Here is a 21,966-nt window from a genome sequence, read left to right as displayed (position 1 = left end):
GAGTTATGAGAAAATAAGTAATTGGATGCAGAAGAAAAAAATATGCTGTTCTCTGTTCCCTTCCTTGCAAAGCAAAGACTGTCTTACGGGTTAAATCCATATTGGATACCTTAGAAACCATATGGGAGCTTAGTCATGATGCTCGAATCTGACAAAACAAAATCAAACCAACAGCCCCCAACCCCCACGCAACAAAACACCCAAAAGCAAACACAAAACAACCTAAACAAGAGAACTTACCAGGCCTTCTTTTTTTTGTTTTGTTTCTCACATAACTACTTTGTTTTGAAGGTTCCAGTGAAGATCAGACCATCCCAATGCTGGTCACGGGGCTAAAAGGACTCAAAGTTATTGATGTGTCCTGTGGGAGTGGAGATGCTCAGACTCTTGCAGTTACTGAAAATGGTTAGTAGCGAAATATCACATAACACTTTAAGTAACCTTACCTTTACTTCCTTTCATTCTGAAGATATTTATACTGCAGATGTGCCTATTTCTGGTGGCTTGAATTCTTTAAGTATTTCAAGTTGAAATTCCTTTTGGGGTAATATGTATATGCATTTATACATTTTGCATATAATATATGCAGATATATTTCCATGCATAGATACACAATATATTAATCATAAACATGCAAATAGATATTTCTATTTATGATATGTATTTAAAATACCCATGTAAATGTATAATAAATGCACATAATATTACATGTATGTACATGCGCATCTAAATTTGATTCATTGTTATATAAGTACAAGCAACTCATGTTGTCACAACACCCAGAATTTTGAATAGGAAAGTTGTCTGTGTTAACCCACGGGAAGTGCCAAAGAAAGGCTGCATTGAAATTCTTCCCAACGTCCCTGAGCAAGGTGCCTGGGGTGAGACAGACTCAAAACCTGAATTTCACAATGTGAAGTTAAGCCCCAAGGTCATGCCTTAGAAAGTAGATGGTTCTTGGAAGCCAGTTGTTCTTTTAAAATATAGCTGCTTATGGTGATGTGCAGTATTTAAAAGCTAAAAATACTTGCTCATCCAGAAAATGGAAGCCCAGATTTAATTATTTTTTTTTCTTCCCTCTTGGTGTCCTTGCATGCTTCCATGTCTTATCAGAGTACCTTAGAGACTAGCTTGTGCAAATAGGGAACATAAATGCATCAGAATGTAAAACAAGACTTTTTTTTTGGATATGCATGGGTTTACCATTTTTGAACCATAATTTTATTTAATGCAGATGCAGAATGACTTGATTATTTCTAAGTTCCTACATCAAGGCTTAGAATTAGTAGTGTATTTAAAAGAATATGCTAGACAACGGCGTTATTAATTTCATTTTGTGAAATGGTTGAATGACAGGAAATGAAAATTCAAACAGGTTTGGCAGACAATTTGACCATTTGATGTGGAAGAAGATTTTGAAAGTTCTTTTATTATAAGGTGTTATTTATAAGAAGGTAGTCTTTAACTAAACACCATACTACAGGCTTGATTTGTAGTAAATTCCATACTTCATATGGTTTTTAAGAAGGACTTCTTGTACACATGAATTTTCAGTGTATGTTACCTGAACACTTCATATTTAGTTTTATCAACATGAAAAATTGTCAAATCTTCCTTCTTATTTTTGTGAACAATTAGAGATTAATTCATAACTGCTATTCTTAGATCACAGTTTGAAAATTGTGCTTATTACAGAATCTCAGATTTTTAAAAACTTGCCTATTGAAACAGATAACTGCATTACATGAAAAAGCAATGCAGGATTTTTGTTTTCTTTCTCTTGATTTAAAGGCCAAGTGTGGTCTTGGGGTGATGGAGATTACGGAAAACTGGGAAGAGGAGGCAGTGATGGTTGCAAGACGCCCAAGCTGATAGAAAAACTTCAAGATCTGGACATCGTGAAAGTACGCTGTGGGAGTCAGTTTTCTATTGCTTTAACCAAAGATGGCCAGGTCTACACCTGGGGAAAAGGTGACAATCAGAGACTTGGGCATGGAACGGAAGAGCACGTTCGATATCCCAAACTGCTTGAAGGCTTGAAAGGTAATGACCAGAGCAGGAAATACTCCAAAGTTCTTTCTTGCTGTTGTTGGAATTTTTTACTGGGCACTAATGATCTCAGCTCTAAGAGTGATGGTAGTGTGTACTCTGTCATATTTTATGCTGGTTACATTGAAAAAGGTAATAGTGCACATTTACCCATCTTTCCAGCATTTATAATTTCTAGCAGACTTAGAGACGCTAAGTTATGACTACTTTAAGTGCTGCCTGTCTTGTGTTCTCTTGATCCTTCCTGCTTTTCTTTTAGTAGGTTCTCAGAAATGCTTATTAAAACAGGTATTTTTCCGTTGTCATGCAAATAAATATATGTAATATATGGATGCTTAGATTAAGCTATGTGAATGGAATGAATGAAAATCACAGGCAACAAGTAATGTTGTTAAAGTTGTGTTTGTGCCAGTACTTCTAATTAGTTTGTAACAGAGTTGAAGATTATTTCTTGAATTTGTGAGAAACCTGAAGTTCTGTAGTGGAGGATGAGGAAGAAGCCTCTTTTAGTGCTCTGTCTGTCTTAAAATTGTTAGTCATATATGATGAGTGATCTAGTTCAAAGTAACTTCTGAACTTATGGCTACAATGTAACTTTACAGTCTCTGTTCATAGATGGAGAGGTCTTTTAATAAACCTTTCCTGATAAAGTATGAGTAGAAGGGATACAAAATAGAAGATATTTTATTTTAAGCCTGTAAATTTTTGTACTTAAGCTGTCTCTTAAGAATCTTTAAATATTTCCTTAGTTTTTCTTTTGCTCTACTCTTCTACCAATCCACTACTGAGGTGAAGGTGGGACTCTTGACGTCCATAAATTGTTCATAGTTAAATGGGGTTGTGATTAGCACAGGTTTCCTTAACTTCTTCTATTTTTCTCTCAATAATTGTAATCTTTAAGTTATATTTTCAATATTTGACTTTCCTATTAGGAAAAAAAGTGATAGATGTGGCAGCTGGATCTACCCATTGTTTAGCACTGACTGAAGATAGTGAAGTGCATAGCTGGGGAAGCAATGATCAGTGTCAACATTTTGATACTTTGCGGATCACCAAACCAGAACCTGCAGCTCTCCCAGGATTAGACACAAAGCATATTGTTGGAATTGCTTGTGGGCCTGCTCAGGTAAGTTTTTTGTTTTCTAGTTGTGAATTACAATTTGTCTTTTGTCTTGCACTGAGGCTGTTCTATACACTAATCCTAGTCCTTCTTCCTGTGCTTGCATGACTTTTCTTATTTCTTGCTCTGAATAAATGAAGGCTTGGAAAAAACAAATTTTTGCAGTTCCTCTGCAAAAAAGGGATGAGTAACTTTCCCTCTGAGTATTCTGAGAAATAACTATTTACCTGTTTTGTGTGTGTGTGTGTTGTTTTTTTTTTTTTTTTTTTTTTTTTTTTTTGTCTGGTACAGCAATTGAAGAGCTGTCAAGCAGAACATTTAGGCAGCAAAGATAGTGAGGTATCTGGACTGGCATAACAGCACTTTGGAAAATGATGAGAGTTCTTTTCTGGGGTTGGTAGGGTTTTATGTATGTTTACAAGGATGCAAGTGGAGGGTTGTCTTCAACAGATGTGCTGGTATTATTTCTGCAGCTTCTATTACTGTTTGAAGGCAGATGTTAGCTTTACACTCCTCTCTAATCAGTGGCACCTTATATTTGGGAAACAACTCTTGAACTTTGTATATTGTTTCCATTTACAGAGTTTTGCTTGGTCATCGTGTTCAGAATGGTCAATAGGCTTGCGGGTGCCTTTTGTGGTGGATGTTTGCCCCATGACATTTGAGCAGCTAGATCTGCTGCTAAGACAAGTGACAGAGGGAATGGATGGCTCCTCTGACTGGCCCCCTCCTCAGGAAAAGGAGTGTATGGCTGTGGCAACATTAAACCTTCTAAGGCTTCAGGTACCTTCAGTTTCTTACACATTAAGCAGTTGTTGAGCTAAATGTTTCAGTAAATTGTTTGGATGAAAATAGTGGACTTAATGTGCTTTAAAACATTTTTATTGATTTTTAAAAAGTGTAATGAGTACAGTATCACTTTCTGCTCTGAAATTTGGCAGCTAGTGGCTGTTTTTTTCTTTGTGACAGGATGTCATTAAAAATGAACTATAAAAATAAAATGTAAATTATTTAAGCCTTGTATACTCACTCAGTAAGCCCATACGCTCGGAGTTTTTGAGCATTTCTAAGAATTTTAAATAGTATTTTTAAGAGTGAATGTCCTCTTCAGAATCTGATAGTGGCTGAAGATGTGCTACTTTTCCTGGCATACTGTAGCAAAGGTTGTTCAGAGTAGTTCATAATCTTTCATTATTTGCTTAAATCCAGTATGTCTTTTGGCAAACCAGGATTTCCCTTTAATTTTACAAATTTAAAGATGAAAGTTTGCATCTTGGTCATTGAACTTGAATGACTCCAGTTGCTCCAGGATTGACTTCCCGCTCTTCCCCCCTGCCTCCAAGTTCACATCTCTTCTTGATTAAAATGTGCTTTTTTTTTGTCCTTTTTTTCAGCTTCATGCTGCTATTAGTCATCAGGTGGATCCAGAATGCCTTGGCTTAGGTTTGGGCGGTATCCTGCTCAATAGCCTGAAACAGACAGTGGTAACATTAGCAAGCAATGCTGGCGTTCTTAATACGGTGCAATCAGCTGCTCAAGCTGTGCTGCAGAGTGGATGGTCTGTGTTACTGCCAACAGCAGAAGAGCGGGCTAGGGCTCTCTCAGCACTGTTACCCAGTTCAGGTTAGTCCTAAGATTTAAACTTATTTGTTTTGTGCTTGCATTTCTGGTTCACTAATAGCTTCTTCCATTCTTAGTTTCAGGAAATGAAATGAATGTCAGTCCGGGCCGTAGATTTATGATTGACCTCTTGGTGGGCAGCTTGATGGCTGATGGAGGCTTAGAGTCTGCACTGAATGCTGCTATTACTGCAGAAATTCAGGTATGTTTTGCGGTTCTGTATAAACACAATAAGAAGACATATCAGGTATTTTCTGGAGTTTGTGGATTGATGCTATCCTCTTTTGACCTACAGCTTGAGCCAGTGTTTGTATGGAAGCATAAATCATATTCTCCTTTTTCACAGAGTGTTTCTTTTCATTGCCTAGAGTGATGATTTTAACAATGGTAACAAAATTTTTTCATAAAGTTGTGTAAAACCAGCGTAATTTTACAAAGCACTTTTTACCTTTCTGTGGGATTCTTGAGTTCTTTGCTTCCTTGATTTCACCCATATATCTCCAGCAGGAGTTTCAGCCTTATTTCGTATGAATTCAAGATGAATGAATTCTTTGCAGCATCCTAGATTTCCATAGGTTCCATTTCATACTGGTTCAAATGTTTAACAGATGCTGACTAATTGTGTGTGTGTGTATATATATATACATATATATGAAATAAAGGATGAGAAACATTTTGCAAATACTGGCTTCTCCATGAGCCTCTTGGAGATGGGACATACTCTGTACAGACTGCTTTTATTTGCCATATTTATGTATGACTGAAACCAAAAATGTGCTTTTCCCTTGCCTCTTCATTTTTTTTCATTCTTCCAAGTGTTTTCTCCACTGTTGGTAAATGAGGTTTATGATGCAGAGGAAATGCATGTATTAAGTTCTGCTTTAACGCATAGTCTAGTGTTAGCATTTTCTGTTGTATTTAAAGACATGCAGGTCCTTTTGATCCTTGACTGAGTCTCCTAGGGGCACAATTGCATTGTAGTATAGGTCAGAGATGCTGGAACCAACTTCAGATGTACGCTGAAAGTGATCTAGGTGGCAGCATACAGCATTGCACAGGTTAATTAAACATTGTCTAAAACCTGGGTGAATTTAGTTTCCATAGAGTTCTGTATGATTATAGCTCAGTAGCAAATCCAACCCAGGTTCTGCTGCAGTGGACTGGATTCATTACTTCTATAAATATAGAGTAAATGTGCCTTCAGTTGTGAGCTGTTTAGCAGCTACTGGCATATTTACATACTTACAATAGAAATCAATTGTTAACTTGGCTGGTGGAAATTGAACTTGGAGTTTGTCTTTGAAGTTAGTCTACTCTTGTTTACCTTCACACATTACCACCCCCCCGCTTTCTTTTTCTATTATAGTTGTTTAAAAACCCCGCACTGGGGTTAGGGAATATACAATACACATTTGGTAGGAATTGTTCTGGTATTGGTAAAAGTAACTTGATCTTGTTACCGTGAATACTTGTTAATAAAATGTTTCATAATCACATTGGCAGTTTGCGTGTTTTCTTTAACTTGATTTACTTTTTTAGGATATTGAAGCAAAAAAAGAAGCACAGAAAGAAAAAGAAATTGATGAGCAAGAAGCAAATGCATCAACGCTTCATCGGAGCAGGACTCCACTGGACAAAGACCTTATTAATACTGGAATCTATGAATCTGCAGGAAAACAAAGTTTACCATTGGTTCAGTTAATTCAGCAGTTACTAAGGTAGTTGCTTTGAATTTGTCTTTTATTTTTTACAAAAGATCTGTTTGGGTGTTTTATGAACTAGTCAAATAAAGAGTGACTAATTTTGGGAATAGTCTCCTGCTAGCATTTTAGCTCCTCAGGATTCATAATACTGAACATTCTTCTAGCTTGTCTGTAGTTTGCTCTTTTATGTTTGCTAAGGAGCACAGTTATATATATCACCTGGTTTTAGAAAGACTTACTGCCTTGCTTTTATGGATTTTGATACTCATTTCTGTACTCTGAAAGTCTGGGCAACAAATATAAGGATAAACATTCAAAAGCCTGTGCTTGAAGTATGAGAATCAGCACAAATTTATTTGGAACTGAATGTTTTGCCCTTTTTATTTAGAGCTGAGTATTTTGTCTCAAGGAGACTGTAGCTGGGGCTGTAAGTGGGGAAGAAACCTGAATTTTAAATTCTTGACACTGAGAAAGAATTGTGAATGCATGACTAACAGGATACTGAGAACAAAGCTTTTTCTTATGTCAGCTACACCAGTTTTTAATATGTAGCATATGTAGCAGGAAGTAATTATGAGGTTACTCAGAAATTTATTGTGCTTTTTCACTTAATTGTGATATTAAGCAGTATTGAGACTGTTTTGAGTTACGCAGTGTCATGACTTCCATTACAACCTTTCAGTGAAAATTACCAGATCATGTTTTTTTTGTAGCAAGTAATGACAAAAAATACAAAATTAACATGATTCATAAAATACATCAAACAAAATGGCTCCACAAAAACCATTAACTTTTTGGGGACTATGATGCAAGGGAGCATCCTACAAAGAAGCTTCGCATAGGTTTTTATATATTTATATGAAATTGTAGTAAAAGGTTAACCCATGTTTCTGTGGACTGTCTTCACTAGCAGCTCCCTTTAAGTACTTTACAATATTTTTATACCAATTAGGAACATCGCTTCACAGACAATAGCCAAGCTAAAAGATGTTGCTCGTCGTGTTTCTTCCTGTATGGACCATGAGCATTGTAGCAAAGAGAGATCTGCTTCTCTGGACCTGTTGCTCCGTTTTCAGCGTCTGCTTGTTAGTAAACTTTACCCAGGAGATTGTGGTGGGCAGGTCCCTAATACATACAGTAAGTTATTGTTAAAAAAAAAAAAAGCTTCACCCCGACCCCCAGCATTTCTGTAATACCTCTTACAGGATAGTAGTTTCTTACTTCATCTTCTTGTCTTGTTTATCAGCCTAGTTGCTGAGCCTGTCTGAAAAGTGTTTGAAATGTCTTTAAACTTTTTTCTGTAAAGGAAAATGTCTTTTTGGAAGGTAACAGGATCTCTGTTATCTATAGTAAACTTTCTATATACTTGTAAAAATTAAAAAAAATATGTGGTATCTTAATTCAGTGCTAATACTGGGTGGCTGCATTTCAGAAGAGTTTGACAGCTTCTGAAATCTGTGTCTTAAATATGACTATATGATGGTTTTCTGTGCTCTTCCTCCTTCGTATACAGGTCCTGATCTCTTAGGTGTTGGCTCTTTGCTGAAGAAATACACTGCTCTTCTGTGCACGCATATTGGTGATATACTTCCCGTGGCAACCAGCATTGCTTCTACTAGTCATAGGCATTTTGCAGAAGTATCTCGTGTTGTGGATGGAGATTTAACAGGTAGTTTCTTTTCTTTGCTGTCCTCCTTTCCTCCTGTTCCACAAAATTATGAAGTTAGGTTGTAGATGTTCTTGAAAGTCCTAAATAACTACAAGAGTCAATCTAATCCTTCAATTTGTGGGAGAGAAGGGAAATTCGACGAGGAAGGCAAGAGCTTTGTACTAAAGCAGTAATAGAATGTATTGCTTGTTGATTTACTTCTGTGATGCTTTAAGTGTAGATCTTGAATTAAATGAGTACTTTCTGTGTTCTAGGCATTCTTCTTCCAGAATTGGTGGTTTCTGTAGTGCTGCTACTCAGTAAAAATGCTGGATTAATGCAGGAAGCTGGTGCTATCCCTCTGTTGGCTGGTTTGCTAGAACACCTAGACAGATTTAACCATTTAGCCCCTGGAAAGGAAAGGGATGACAATGAGGATTTAGCATGGCCAGGAATAATGGGTATGTACTATTAGCATCTGGACTATTTATTTATGTTTTCATAAAGTAGCTATATAAAAATGGTGACTGTTCATGAACTACTCTCAGGAAGGGAATTCTGCTTTACAGCACAGATTTTTATTAACTAGTTCACATGGCAGTCATACAGTGCTATTTCTGTCAGATTCTTCAGGAAGTTATGTATAGAGTTGTATTTGTACTCTGCTTAATCCTACCTACTTAAAGTAGTAGTTCACATTGTTTTGCATTTTGAGTGTGAAAAGCTGCAGTGGAAATGTGAGTAGTACATCCTACATCCATGCATTTTGTTCCTAAATTCTATCCGTAACATAAAGGGAGAGAAATGTGGAAACTTTGAAATAAGGGAACTTTTGTTTTATGGTATGAGCTTTGTCTGGGGTGAAAAGAGAAGTAGAAAATTGGTATTTCTGACTATTATTGGTGGAGGGAGGCATGAAACATGGTTGGTGGAACCCAAGAGAGCTAAAGGTCACACTGCTAGACAGTAGTGTGTTGGGGAGAGCAAAAGCTATGTGAAAATTCAGTTACTGGTCTAATAGTATTGAGGATGAAGGTGTATGTGTGCAAACAGTGATGTTTCTTATTTTGATGCAATTACCTTTAGTTTGAAATAGTTTACTGATATATAGGTTGGAAGACTTGTAATGTGTATGTAACCTTCTTCCTATTTTTTTAAAAGATCTGGATTTAAACTGAAATTAAATACACAGCCAATGTCTTGCAGGCAAGCATGTAATAAAACTGAAGTGATTTGGTGGCAGAGCTGACTAGAGCAGTGATTTGCTGAAATACTGGTGGTTCTGCTCCACCTCCAAACAAAACATTTTTATAGTTGGGCAGTGCCAGGTCTTTGGCAGTGTGATGTTGGACATTAGCGCATAAAAGAATACAGCATACAGACAATTTAATTGCATAACATGTGGACAGGAACATATTAATACCCATTTTGACTTTTGAGCATACCAAAAGAAAAGCAGCTTTTGAATAGGAGTGAAGAATTTGGTTAGAAAGCTATTAAGAGAACGTTCACAAAAAACTTTTACTTTCTGTTTTATTGTTGATAAATTTTCTCTTCTGTTTTATACCCGTAGGTTCATTTTTTACTGGCCAGAGTTGCAGAAATAATGAGGAGGTGACACTTATACGAAAAGCTGATCTAGAGAACCACAACAAAGATGGAGGATTTTGGACAGTGATTGATGGGAAAGTGTATGATATAAAGGACTTCCAAACCCAGTCTTTGACTGGCAGTAGCATACTTGGTGAGAATCAGCATCTGAATGAAAGACACAAATTACTTCTTTTTCAAAACTAGATGGCATAAAGGGGTTTTTAGACATTATACTGACTACCTCCTTTTTCCATAGCTCAGTTTGCGGGTGAGGACCCAGTTGTTGCTTTGGAAGCTGCTTTGCAGTTTGAGGACACACGGGAATCAATGCATGCCTTCTGTGTTGGCCAGTATATGGAGGTAAAAATACTATATATTGATGGATACACGCTTTCTAAAGTAAAGTATTGCTTTGCTTTCAAAATTCTTGTTGGAGCTCAGTTCTAGCTTTCAACTCCTGTTTCTTTTGATTAGCCTGATCAGGAAGTGATTACAACACCAGATCTCAGTACTTTGTCATCACCTCTAATAGACACAGAAAGGAACTTGGGTCTTCTCCTTGGACTGCACGCTTCCTACCTGGCAATGAGTACACCACTTTCTCCTCTGGAAGTTGAATGTGCCAGTAAGCAGAACTTCATTTTGAGCTTAAATAAGTGATAAATACTTGTCAAAGCATGCAAGAAAAAGATACAGGCCAAATAAATTAACTGGAAATCTAGCACCTATTTAGTCTTGCTGTCTTCTGAAGTTCTTTATTCTTGACATGAATTACCACAGTCATCAAGGTCCAATAATTTAGCAGGATTTAAATGGGGATTAGGTAACCTTGAACAGTTAAAAATTCCAGAATTCTTTAATATGCCAGATAGAGAGAATATTGGAAGAGAAAGGAGACTCTGTATAGCACAGTTAACTTATTAATTTGTGTTCAGTTAAGAGCGCCTGAAGCATCTGATGTTGGATTCTGTTGTGTTGGGTATCTTAGTTTGGTGAATAGAGGGTATAATTCAATATTAATCACAGAAAAATAGGTAAGAGCCTGTTACCTCTGAGCAGGTGATGGCTGCCCTGTTACTTAATCGTTACTTAGTTGCAGTATCCTTTTTTTTTCTCTGTGAAGAAGTTTCAGCAAATGGAAGAGCTACTAAACCTTGTTTGAAGCTATTTATGCATTTTATTTGGGGGAGTTGTTGAATCTTGATAGCTTAATCTTTCCTCAGAATATATAATTGTGTTTTCTTTCTTTAGAATGGTTGAAGTCATCTATCTTTTCTGGAGGCTTGCAAACTAGTCAGATTCATTACAGTTACAATGAGGAAAAAGATGAAGACCATTGCAGTTCACCTGGTAACACTACCCCAAATAAATCAAAACTATATACACATCGATTAACTTTGAGTGACCATTCCCAGCCTTTTCTCCAAGCTATTGCAGATAATAATATTCAGGATCATACTGTGAAGGTAAGCCCTCAGTAGTTCTGCTAACAAAAAATGTTGCTGAGGGGTGACAGTGGTGGCCTGAAACAGTTTTTTGGGGAAAATTCTCCAAAAGTTACAGCAAAACAGTCAAAAAAGTTATTTGAGAATTAATTTTTGTGAAGGGAGTGGTTGAGTATTACTAATGGATAAAGTGTATTTCACTCAATATCATATCAGTACAGTTTTTTCTTCTGAATTTTTGAGTGGGAGAACTAAACATTTTAAATGTATTATTACAAAAAAAATTAATAATACATTACTTTCCATGTCAATGGAAATGTCAATTCATAGTAGTATTGGCAGATCCTGCTCACCTCCAGTTGAACTAAGATGGAATTTTTTTTGTCAAATTGCAAATGTATTTTGTGTGTCAGGTGCATGTATGCCTTGGTTTTAAAGTCCCTTTTGTCCCTTGAGGTTCAAGTTTCACCTAGCTGGTATTGTGGATATTATGAAACTCCCTGAGATTTACATTGGTCACTGTCTTCTGTAATACTTAAGATTTTTTTAATGTTTTGAGTTCACCTCCTTTATCAAAAAAATCCACAAGTAAGTCCTTGATAGGAGGATAGGATGCCAATAAAGATGAGTCAGGAGAATATAATCAAAAATCAGGTGACCTGGATAAAAGCCGTAGTGGCTTTGTTCCTTATTCTTCATACAAGAATAATAATATAAGGTAGTCTTTGTAGTGTTGTGTATTAAATAGTGCATACTGCATGTTGTATCTCACTTCTGAATGTCAGTTCAGATTGTGGAGGTTACTCAGCGTTATTTAAATGCTGGCTGTAGTATTTTGGGTCTTTTCATTGTATTTAAAACCAAATTTAAATAGAGGCTGTTGTTGTGTGTTTTTTGTAGGACTTCTTGTGTCAGATAGAGAGATACTGTAAACAATGTCACTTAACAACACCAATCATATTCCCTCCTGAGCATCCTGTGGAAGAAGTAGGACGTTTGTTATTATGTTGTCTTCTGAAACATGAAGATTTGGGTAGGTAGGCTTGTGGTATAGCTGTCTCAGCATACATTTTGGACCAGTTTAATCTCTGCTATGGATGATTTTGGAAATGCATATTCAGAGATTGTCTCTTCCCATTAAGGTCATGTAGCATTGTCTCTTGTTCATCCTGGTACCCTTGGAGTTGACCAGGTAAAGCACAAAACCTTACCAAAATCTGTAGTGGATGTGTGTCGTGTTGTCTACCAAGCAAAATGCTCACTGATTAAGGTAAGCCTCTTACCTGCTGAAGTTTAGTTTATATTTCATTTGAAGTATTTTATTAAAAAGCTATGTATTCACTTCGCTGTATATTGAACAGTAACCTAGTCTTTCAATGGCTTTTCTAGACCCATCAAGAACAAGGACGTTCTTACAAGGAAGTTTGTGCTCCTGTAATTGAGCGTTTGAGATTCTTATTCAATGAACTACGTCCTGCAGTGTGCAATGATCTCTCTATAATGTCTAAATTTAAGCTTCTGAGTTCCTTGCCCCGATGGCGGAGGGTAGCTCAGAAATTAATTAGAGAGAAAAGGAAAAAAAGAGGTAAGGTGACGTTAATGTTGTATTTTCTTTGAAACAATGAAAATCAATCTCATTCCAAGGTTTGCTGCTCTATATTTGAGGCTCTTGTTAGCTAAAGCATCAAAGCTGTTTGCTTTCTGCTGCTTTTTCATGACGCTTTCTAAATCTGTGGTTACACGTTAGTTCTTACAGCAGTAACAGGCAGACAAGAGTCAAGTGTAGGTGAAGCATGCTGCTTTGTGATCCAGCATATTAAAAACGATCCATCAGTTTCAGTCCCTCTGAATTGGTTTTAGTAAAGTTTAATTAGAAGTGGCATCTTAGTAAAAATGATGTTTTACTAAAATAGCATAGTCAAAGAACTATTCAACTGGAAATAAATCCATGTGGTGAACAAACACCAAAGTGCTTTTGAAGTTGGTCTTTACAAATAAAAGCATATTGTGGATATTACCAGAGCTGATTTGATAATAATTGGACATAGAGTTCACAAAGGGTACATTTTCCTTATTACAGGCAGATCTTAAGCATTCTGTATGCTTAGGTTACTGTGCAAACCTAAAAATGTGATACTGTAAATGTCATCAGATTACATGAAAGAATAGCTTTTTTTATTTCTAGTGCCAAAAAAATCTGAATCTGCTGATGTGGAGGAATCCAAAATTGGAAACGAAGAGAGTGATTTAGAAGAATCCTGTGTGGTACCTCACAGTCCTGTACCTATAGATAAAAGGCCCATAGCAATTAAATCACCCAAGGTAGGACATCAGATTTTGAATCAACCTTGTGAATAAAAAAATAAAAATAACAAGAGGAAAAAATGTGAGCTAAAGCATGATTGCTATAACTTGACATTTAATATTCTGATAATGGTGTTTAGGATATATAATTAAGCATGGCGCATTGTTTTAGTGAAACCTGAAATAATTCTTAAAAATAAGCTTGTGCATTGCATATATACAATATGTAAAGATACCTTCTCTAATTTTTAGATTACTTGTAATCTTAGAAATGTTCAGGTAAAACTTCATTTCAAAATAAAAGGTTGTGATATGTTACTCCCTATTTTTTTCTCTTTTAATATTAATGCATGTGAAATCTTATGTAGCAATTCTAAGCAAGATAGTGAGATACAAATAATGCTAATCTCCTGGCTTTGAATAATTTTTTTTCCCTCCTAGTATTTAAAATTTGGACATGATTTTACATAACTTATATTTTTAGTAATTTTAAACAATTTAATTTTTAACATACTACCTTCCTGTTTTGCAGGATAAGTGGCAGCCACTTTTGAGTACAGTTACAGGTGTCCACAAATACAAATGGCTAAAGCAAAATGTCCAAGGCTTGTATCCCCAGTCTGCCCTCCTTAACACCATTGTTGATTTTGCACTTAAAGAAGAGCCAGTGGATGTAGAAAAAATGAGAAAATGTTTATTAAAACAGGTAAAATAGATGAAAATGGGCTCGTGTTTATTAGCAGTACACGCAAGTATGACAGGTTTTTTTTATTTTTTTTTTCTCTTGCAGTTGGAAAGAGCAGAAGTTCGTCTGGAGGGAATAGATACTATTCTGAAACTGGCAGCAAAAAATTTTTTGCTCCCGTCTGTGCAGTATGCTATGTTCTGTGGATGGCAGAGGCTTATTCCAGAAGGAGCCAATATAGGGTAAAACTTTTTGTTGCCTTTGCTTTTACAGTACTTCATTAAAAAAACCCCAAACAACCATACTTACTTTTTTCTTATTGTTTTCCTGTGAAGGGAACCTCTTACTGACTGCTTGAAGGATGTTGATCTGATCCCACCATTCAACAGAATGCTGCTGGAAGTAACTTTCGGAAAGTTATATGCATGGGCTATTCAGAATGTCCGGAACATCTTGCTAGATGCTAATGCAAAATTTAAAGAACTAGGTGAATCTCATTTTATTGCTGTTGGCTGGGGTGAAAACTATTTTAAATGAATATAGTTGCCTTTTTTATTTTTAAAAAGTTTGCCATAATTGGGATCTTAAAAATGGTTCCCTTGGTTTGTGCTGAGAATTACTTTGATTTTCTGCCTGTCCATGTGTCGTTCCACAGTCCCTGGCCCAACCTCCCCGAACTCACTTTTCAGTGTTTGATTACCCATTAGTAATACTTCACCGTTAAAATCTGTATTATAAAAAGTTTCTTGGGACTTCAGCTTGTAGGTTCTTAAAGCCAAGCAGGGAATAAAAAATATGTTACATTGTCAATCAAACAAATCTATAACCTTTTTTGTTGTAGCTCCCAAATGCCAACTGACTTTGTTGTATTTATATTACACAGGTGTGCAGCCTGTTCCTCTACAAACAATTACTAATGAGAATCCAGCAGGACCAAGTCTTGGAACTATTCCACAAGCACGTTTTCTGCTGGTCATGCTCAACATGTTGACACTGCAGCATGGTGCTAATACCTTGAGCCTCCTTCTTAATTCTGGCATGCTAGCACTGACGCAAACAACGCTGCGGCTGATAGGTACAAGATCTTGTTTGGAAGAAAGCACGTTTCATAAATCTCCTGTATTTTTTTACCTATTGGTGTACCCAAACTACAGAATTACTTTGCTGCTTAAAGATAGGACTTAATGCTATTTACCCTGATACAAACCCCACATCTGTAAGCACTATTGAGAAGGAAGTTAGTTTGACCTTTAGCCTTTATTCAGTGATGATTTTTCTCCTAAGCCTTTGCTTTGGTCATTTGTTGCTAGAATTTAGGAGTGATAGTGTAGTTTTGGTGGAAACATTACAAATAAATGAAAAATGGAAAATAAAATGAAAACATTAGAAACTGCGTACTCCCTTCTCATTCAGGTTCACTTCTCCTACCTATTAAAACCATTCCCAGTCTGCATATTGAAGCTGGAAGCTTCCTTTGTTCTGTTACGAGTTCTGTGGTGTCTTTTGCCATGATTCCATGATTCAAGTTATCATGCCTGTTCTTTCTTGGCTTTCTTAGATAATAGCAAATATTTGTTCCTGTAACTTGAATTTGACTGGAGTGCTCATAAGAAGTTTTGGTTGTTTTTTTTTACAAAAAATCTGTTAGTAGAACTAATATTTGTCAATTATTTGTCATTTACTTTTGTTCAAAGTCCTGTGCATTGAAAACCATTACATCCTAGTTCCCTAAAAGCTCATCTGACTGTATCATGTGTTAGGTCAGCTTTCCAATTTGTTACTACTTTTCTATTGCAAACCTTATATGCCTTAAAGTTTGTGTATATACCTTTATACGTATAAGGTATGTATAAAAACTTGTAGCTAGTTTTAATTTTTTTAAATGTTTTTTCCTGTTTAGGACCTAGTTCTGACAACATTGAAGAAGATATGATTACCTCTTCTCATGGAGCGTCTGCCACAGTCCTAGAAGAGTCACGAAAGGAAAGCACACCTGTTCAGCTCCCTGTTTCTGGACCAGAGCTGGCAGCCATGATGAAAATTGGTACCAGAGTGGTGAGAGGGGTAGACTGGAAGTGGGGTGATCAGGTACAAATTCTTTCATACAGGTTTGGCTGTGTTAAAAGCTAAAGTGTCTATTCAGTGGACTGTGCGAATTTTATGTTCAAACTTTAGAGGTCATTTTTCATTTCAAAGACTTGGAGTGTTAATATAAAATATGTTAATTATTTGTTTAGCATCAGCTTTGGAGATGAAAGTTCTTTTTTAATGAGACTGTTCTGATTCACAGTTTAACAGGAAACTGCTTTTTTTCTACAGTGTTATACACATCCAGCTAGGTGTGTATGGCACTCTATGTAGTACACAGTAAAATAGATTTAAACATGAGTGTTGCTGCATTTTACTGAGGTGATTGCTTTTTGGGGACTGTGAAATGCTTTCCAACTTCATGCTCTCTTTGGAAACATTATTGAATGTTTCCTACCTAACCATTAGGTTAGCAGCAAAAAAGAGCAATTACATTATTATCTTACGAACTTTGGATAAGAATTAGCGTCGTTGGTTGTGTAACTTGAGCGCCTCTCTTCGGTCAGGATGGACCCACTCCAGGTTTGGGTCGTGTGATTGGAGAATTGGGAGAAGATGGCTGGATCAGAGTGCAGTGGGACACTGGAAGTACAAATTCTTACAGAATGGGGAAGGAGGGAAAGTATGATCTCAAACTAGCTGAGCCACCACCAGCAACGCAACCCACAACAGAAGATTCAGACACTGAGGATGATTCTGGTAAAAAAGCTTATGTATTTTTTTAAATAAAAGTGGAGGCAGGGTTTTAGTTGAATTCAAAAATTGTTATCTTGTAATATGAAGAAGCTTCTTTCGCAGGATGAAATGCTTCATCAAATATGATTAATAGGTATATGTTTGTGACTATAATCTTTCTTTTATAAGAAAGCTTTAAAGATAGCTTTACTGTTAGAAAGGAGGATAGAAAGGATGGTATCACATTTGCTGCATATTCATGGGCCAAAGAAAACACTGTTATCCAACTGAAATAGTTTGTTACAGATAGCAGGAGATATAAATTTCAACATATGGTAATGCAATTCTAAAGTATGGGGGTTTTATATGGCCTAATTATACATCTAGTCACACTGCTTCCCTATTCTTGGCACTGCATTTGGAATTTCTTTTGTGTACTGCTAGAGAATTAACTTGAAAATATCTACACAAAATATCTGGTTTATATTTTGCTTTTACAGTTGGAAATAAGTAATCCTCTTAATCTGAAGTCATCTTAGAAAAAATGTTTATAACCAGTTTCTCACATCATGTTTGTTTCAGAACTCTTTGTGAAACAGATTAACTCTAATATTAATTTGCCTTTTGTATCTCCTTTCAGAAGGAGAACAAGTTGAAAGGAATCTCCACCCCACTTCCATGATGCTGACAAGTACTGTCAACCTGTTGCAGACACTGTGTCTCTCTGCTGGTGTCCATGCTGAAGTCATGCAAAGTGATGCTACTAGGACTTTGTGTGGTCTACTCCGTATGCTTGTGGAGAGTGGAACAACAGATAAATCAGGTATATCATATGGAAACAGTCTGATTCAGCTATGTGCGTCTATTTTGTGTGTTCTTGTCTCGTAACTTTGTATATTTTTTGTTACTAGTTTTTAATCCTTTAAGGCCAAAGGCTAGAAAATGCATTTTCAGAGTTTTTAAAATCTTAATTGTTAGCAAAGGAAACATTAAGTGATCTTGAGCATTCTTAGAACGTAAGCAGTGAAAACAGGAAACATGCATGAGATGTGGAGCATGTGGATCTGTATGGTTGGCTTAGACAATGAATTTCTTTGAATTTCTTAGCAGTCTTTTTCTGTTTGGGGACAACAGTATAGCTGGATATGTCATATTAATTTCCATAGCTGCTATGTAATATCAGAAGTAATGCTGTTAACTACTTCGAAATGAGGGAACAGTATAAGGATGAGAATGGTTTTAAAGGCATATTTAATAAAATTAATTACAGGCTCTAAAACAGAAGTTAATGGTTATGTAAAGACAGTGAAGTAGCTCAGTGTTGTGATTTGTCCAAAAAAGCCCCATGTAGTCTATAGAGAATTACGTAGCTGGTGGAAAAGTCAACTGTTTTATGTATATATCTTTTTGTTTTTAGCTTCCTTGCCAAATAAATTAGTTTATAAAGAACAGCATAGGAGTTGGTGCACGCTGGGATTCATTCGAAGTATAGCACTCATGCCTCAGATGTGCAGCACTCTTAGTACATCTCAGTGGATAACTTTGCTAATGAAAATTGTTGAGGGGCATGAATCTTTCACTGCTGCTTCACTACAGAGACAGGTAATGTGTGTATTTCCAAATTACTTTGATAGGCAATGAATTTAATAGACTTCAGTTGTCATTTTTTTTAAAAAAAAGTATATAATGACATTTCCCATCTGTTTTTTAAAATCAGTTTTAAATTAATTGGGAAAAAATGTCTTATATTTAGTATTCGTTGTTTTAGATACACATCTGTAAGTTTTTGAGCTGTCGGGGCACTACAAAAGACTCCTGCGTTCTGTTGAAAGCCTGGAAGTTTTGTACAGATGAGACCAAAAGAGTGTTCCAAAAATATATTCCAGAAACTTCCCATATAATGTTCCTAGAAGTTGAATAAAGAAAAGAATAACAAAAAGATCGTTAGGAAAGATGTGCAATTTCATTTTCATTCATAACATTATCAAATTGTGTATTATCTCCTGTCCTTCCTTCCATAGTAAACTGCTGTTACTATTTTAATTTGTCTCTCTTAGGAAAGCTGCATCTTTGTATCTTATTTTGGTGTTGTATGTCCCCTTTCCCCTTTTCTTTTTTTCTTCTTTTTTTTTTTTCCTTTGTTTTTTCCTTTCCTTAGTCTTTATCATGAGATTAAAAAGCAACCTTATCATGGAGTATGTCTTCCAAGTTTTAAGGCTTAGGGAGCAAAAGATCTTAATCTTTCCCTTGATGAAGCATCAGCATTTTTTAACTAAAGCCTTGTATCATAAAGGCATGTACATTTTTGTGTCATCTTCCAGCAAATTCTTGGCACTATTTTTAGTTTGATGAGAGATCTTTTATCATCGAGGAGTTGGTGCGTTAGTCATCTGTGCTGCTCAGGGAATACTTGAGAGAAATGACCGTTCCTCATGTACCAGCGTCTAACTTAACGAGAAAAAGATGAGACTTGGAAGTTTTAGAAAGACGTGTTACTGACAGAAGTTTACAAGAAGACAGATCTTTTCACTGTTATCGGTCACTTGTATTGGTCTTCTGGGTAGAAGATGAGGAACTTCTGAGGAATCAGAAATACTCCAGAATGTGCAACTCCATCTGGTCTTTGATACTGCAGCACTACACCTTCCCATGCTATTCATCAGTCCTGCACTGAGTGTCTAGGTTTAGAGATGCCAGTCTGTTCCTTCTGTGCTGTGTCAGAGGCTGTAGTTTCACAGTAAATACTTTTGGGTGTCACTGAAGTTGCTTTTTGCCTTCTTGTATCGTTCAGCTTTCTATCTCATGACTTTTAATTATCATACCCTCATTGCAGAACACTTGGAAGCTTTCATTCTGAAATACATCTTAATACTAAGTTCTGAGTCTGGAGTCTGAACAAACCTTCCCATTTCTGTATTGCTATTTTTCCTATGCATTTTAGTCATTTATGTTGTTTCTCAGTGTGTGTTTGTGTCATGTACTGAGTATTGAAGAGGTTGGATTCACTAATATAATGTGCCGATAAAATTGTTACTGACTTTGAACTGGCGCAACTTCTTTTAAAATATTCCTTATGAAAGTGAATGGAAGATCAGTATGTCTGTAATTTCCACAGCCGGAAAGAAATCAGCATAGTAGAAAGAACTACGAGGAAAGCTAACTTTTAAAATGCCTTTCTTCCGTGCTTAGTATATTTGAGAATTTCTTTAATACTTGGTGACTTAGAATGCAATAATGCTCATTTTGTTCTCTTTTTAGATTCTTGCTGTACACTTATTGAAAGCAGTACTTCCATCCTGGGATAAAAATGAAAGATCAAGAGACATGAAATTTCTTGTGGAAAAACTGTTTGGATTTTTAGGCAGCCTGCTTAGTACTTGTTCTTCAGATATCCCACTGCTCAGAGGTAGAGGAATTTTCCCTCAGTGGCTTATTTTTATGTATAGAAAATGTGTGTGTTAAATTGATAAATGTTGTGCAATTGCTTTTGTCTTTTTAGAATCTACTCTGAGAAGGAGAAAGGCCAGGCCCCAAGCATCTCTAACTGCCACTCACAGTAGTACTTTAGCAGAAGAAATAGTGGCACTGCTGAGGACGCTCCATTCGCTCAGCCAGTGGAATGGACTCATAAACAAGTACATCAACTCTCAGCTAACCTCCATCACCCACATCTTTGCAGGAAAACAGTCAGAAGGGGTAGTTTCCACGTTTTAAAATAAGCTCATTTTTATAGCAATATTTATTTTGAAATTATAAATACTAAATGTAAACAATATTAAGCTTAATTTTGAAACCATTTTTCTATTTTTATATATATATATGTATTTGTGTCGTAATTTTTAAATTGAAGTATGTGTGCTTAACTGTATTTTAAAGCAGATAAAAGTGTATGTTGTTCTCCCTACAGTTAATGGTGTTGTTCTTTGTTAGGCTCTGTTGGATGACTACTTTCCTGACACTGAGAATCCAGAGGTGGGAGGCCTAATGGCAGTGTTAGCAGTGATTGGCGGCATAGACAGTCGCTTGAGACTGGGTGGACAAGTAGTTCATGACGAATTTGGAGAAGGCACAGTGACACGCATTACCCCGAAAGGGAAAATCACTGTGCAGTTCTATGACATGCGAACATGCAGAGTGTGCCCTCTGAATCAACTGAAACCAGTAAGTTTGTTTCGTTGAGTCTGCAGTAGAGGGAAGAGTAGGGTTTAAGATTCTGATACAGTGCAAAGAAAATACTTATTCTTCTTTGGGTAAATACATTGACATTCAACACATACCATGCTCTGAATGCAAATCTAAGATGGTATTCATCCAAACCCCTATAAGGCCTTTAAAGCCTGTCCTGATTTTTTGAGGAGGTGAAAGGAGAAGGAATTTGAGCTGAACTCCTTTGACTTGAAGTAAACTCTCAAGTCATGAAAATATGATTTATAGCTCTTACATGAGAGGAACTGTTTGTTTATATTTAACTTGATTTCCTAACTAATGTAGAAAGTCTTGGATGTTTTCATTTGAATCTTAATCTCAAGTTTGTTGATATGGCTTTAGTGAAAGCACAAAGTGCCTGGTCTGCTTGAGAGGCTGCAGTTCTTCCTTGCTCTGACTCTGTGTTACTTTTTCACCAAGCAGACCTGCAACTGTGTGCTACAAGTAGAGGAGCTCTGTAGGGAACAGCAGTCCTCTCCAATTGTTCCTGGTTATTGTGGTTTAACTTCAGCCAGCAACTAGGTACTACAGAGCTGCTAGCTCACTCCCCACCCCCTCGCCCCTCCCCAGTGGGATGGGGAGGAGAATCAGAAAAAGGTAACACCCATGGGTTGAGATAAGAACAGCTTAATAGTTGAAATAAGTAAAAATAATAACAACAACAACAATAATTGTAATAGAGGAATAAAATCCAAGGGGAAAAAAACAACCACAAAACCCCCAAGTGATGCACAACGCAATTGCTCACCACCTGCTGACTGATGCCCAGCCAGTTCCTGAGCAGTGATTGACAGGTCCTGGTCTGGTCAACTCCCTGCAGTTTATTTACT

The 21,966-nt window shown here is 36.5% G+C and overlaps 1 protein-coding gene across 4 annotated transcripts in view; it reads left to right on the top strand.

Moving 5' to 3' along the window:
- The window catches only part of HERC2 (HECT and RLD domain containing E3 ubiquitin protein ligase 2), a 113,356-nt gene that overhangs the window by 38,160 nt on the left and 53,230 nt on the right, over window positions 1-21,966 (top strand). For all 4 annotated transcript variants that reach the window (XM_040584822.1, XM_040584823.1, XM_040584821.1 and 1 more), the window contains 29 exons: window positions 292-405; window positions 1,792-2,043; window positions 2,982-3,175; window positions 3,752-3,952; window positions 4,564-4,792; window positions 4,867-4,991; window positions 6,329-6,507; window positions 7,445-7,629; window positions 8,006-8,161; window positions 8,416-8,601; window positions 9,714-9,884; window positions 9,990-10,093; window positions 10,208-10,358; window positions 10,985-11,199; window positions 12,079-12,211; window positions 12,321-12,448; window positions 12,568-12,763; window positions 13,364-13,500; window positions 14,015-14,188; window positions 14,273-14,409; window positions 14,503-14,654; window positions 15,051-15,242; window positions 16,068-16,255; window positions 16,762-16,954; window positions 17,571-17,753; window positions 18,348-18,532; window positions 20,189-20,336; window positions 20,430-20,626; window positions 20,861-21,091. In XM_040584822.1, the coding sequence (XP_040440756.1) occupies window positions 292-405; window positions 1,792-2,043; window positions 2,982-3,175; window positions 3,752-3,952; window positions 4,564-4,792; window positions 4,867-4,991; window positions 6,329-6,507; window positions 7,445-7,629; window positions 8,006-8,161; window positions 8,416-8,601; window positions 9,714-9,884; window positions 9,990-10,093; window positions 10,208-10,358; window positions 10,985-11,199; window positions 12,079-12,211; window positions 12,321-12,448; window positions 12,568-12,763; window positions 13,364-13,500; window positions 14,015-14,188; window positions 14,273-14,409; window positions 14,503-14,654; window positions 15,051-15,242; window positions 16,068-16,255; window positions 16,762-16,954; window positions 17,571-17,753; window positions 18,348-18,532; window positions 20,189-20,336; window positions 20,430-20,626; window positions 20,861-21,091 (5,036 nt within the window). The remainder of the gene's footprint in view (window positions 1-291; window positions 406-1,791; window positions 2,044-2,981; window positions 3,176-3,751; window positions 3,953-4,563; window positions 4,793-4,866; window positions 4,992-6,328; window positions 6,508-7,444; window positions 7,630-8,005; window positions 8,162-8,415; window positions 8,602-9,713; window positions 9,885-9,989; window positions 10,094-10,207; window positions 10,359-10,984; window positions 11,200-12,078; window positions 12,212-12,320; window positions 12,449-12,567; window positions 12,764-13,363; window positions 13,501-14,014; window positions 14,189-14,272; window positions 14,410-14,502; window positions 14,655-15,050; window positions 15,243-16,067; window positions 16,256-16,761; window positions 16,955-17,570; window positions 17,754-18,347; window positions 18,533-20,188; window positions 20,337-20,429; window positions 20,627-20,860; window positions 21,092-21,966) is intronic.

Source organism: Falco naumanni, chromosome 2 (genome assembly GCF_017639655.2).
Source record: "Falco naumanni isolate bFalNau1 chromosome 2, bFalNau1.pat, whole genome shotgun sequence".
Taxonomy (NCBI): Eukaryota; Metazoa; Chordata; class Aves; order Falconiformes; family Falconidae; genus Falco; species Falco naumanni.
The sequence above is the reverse complement of the archived record's forward strand: the minus strand, read 5'-3'. Positions and strand labels throughout refer to the sequence as shown.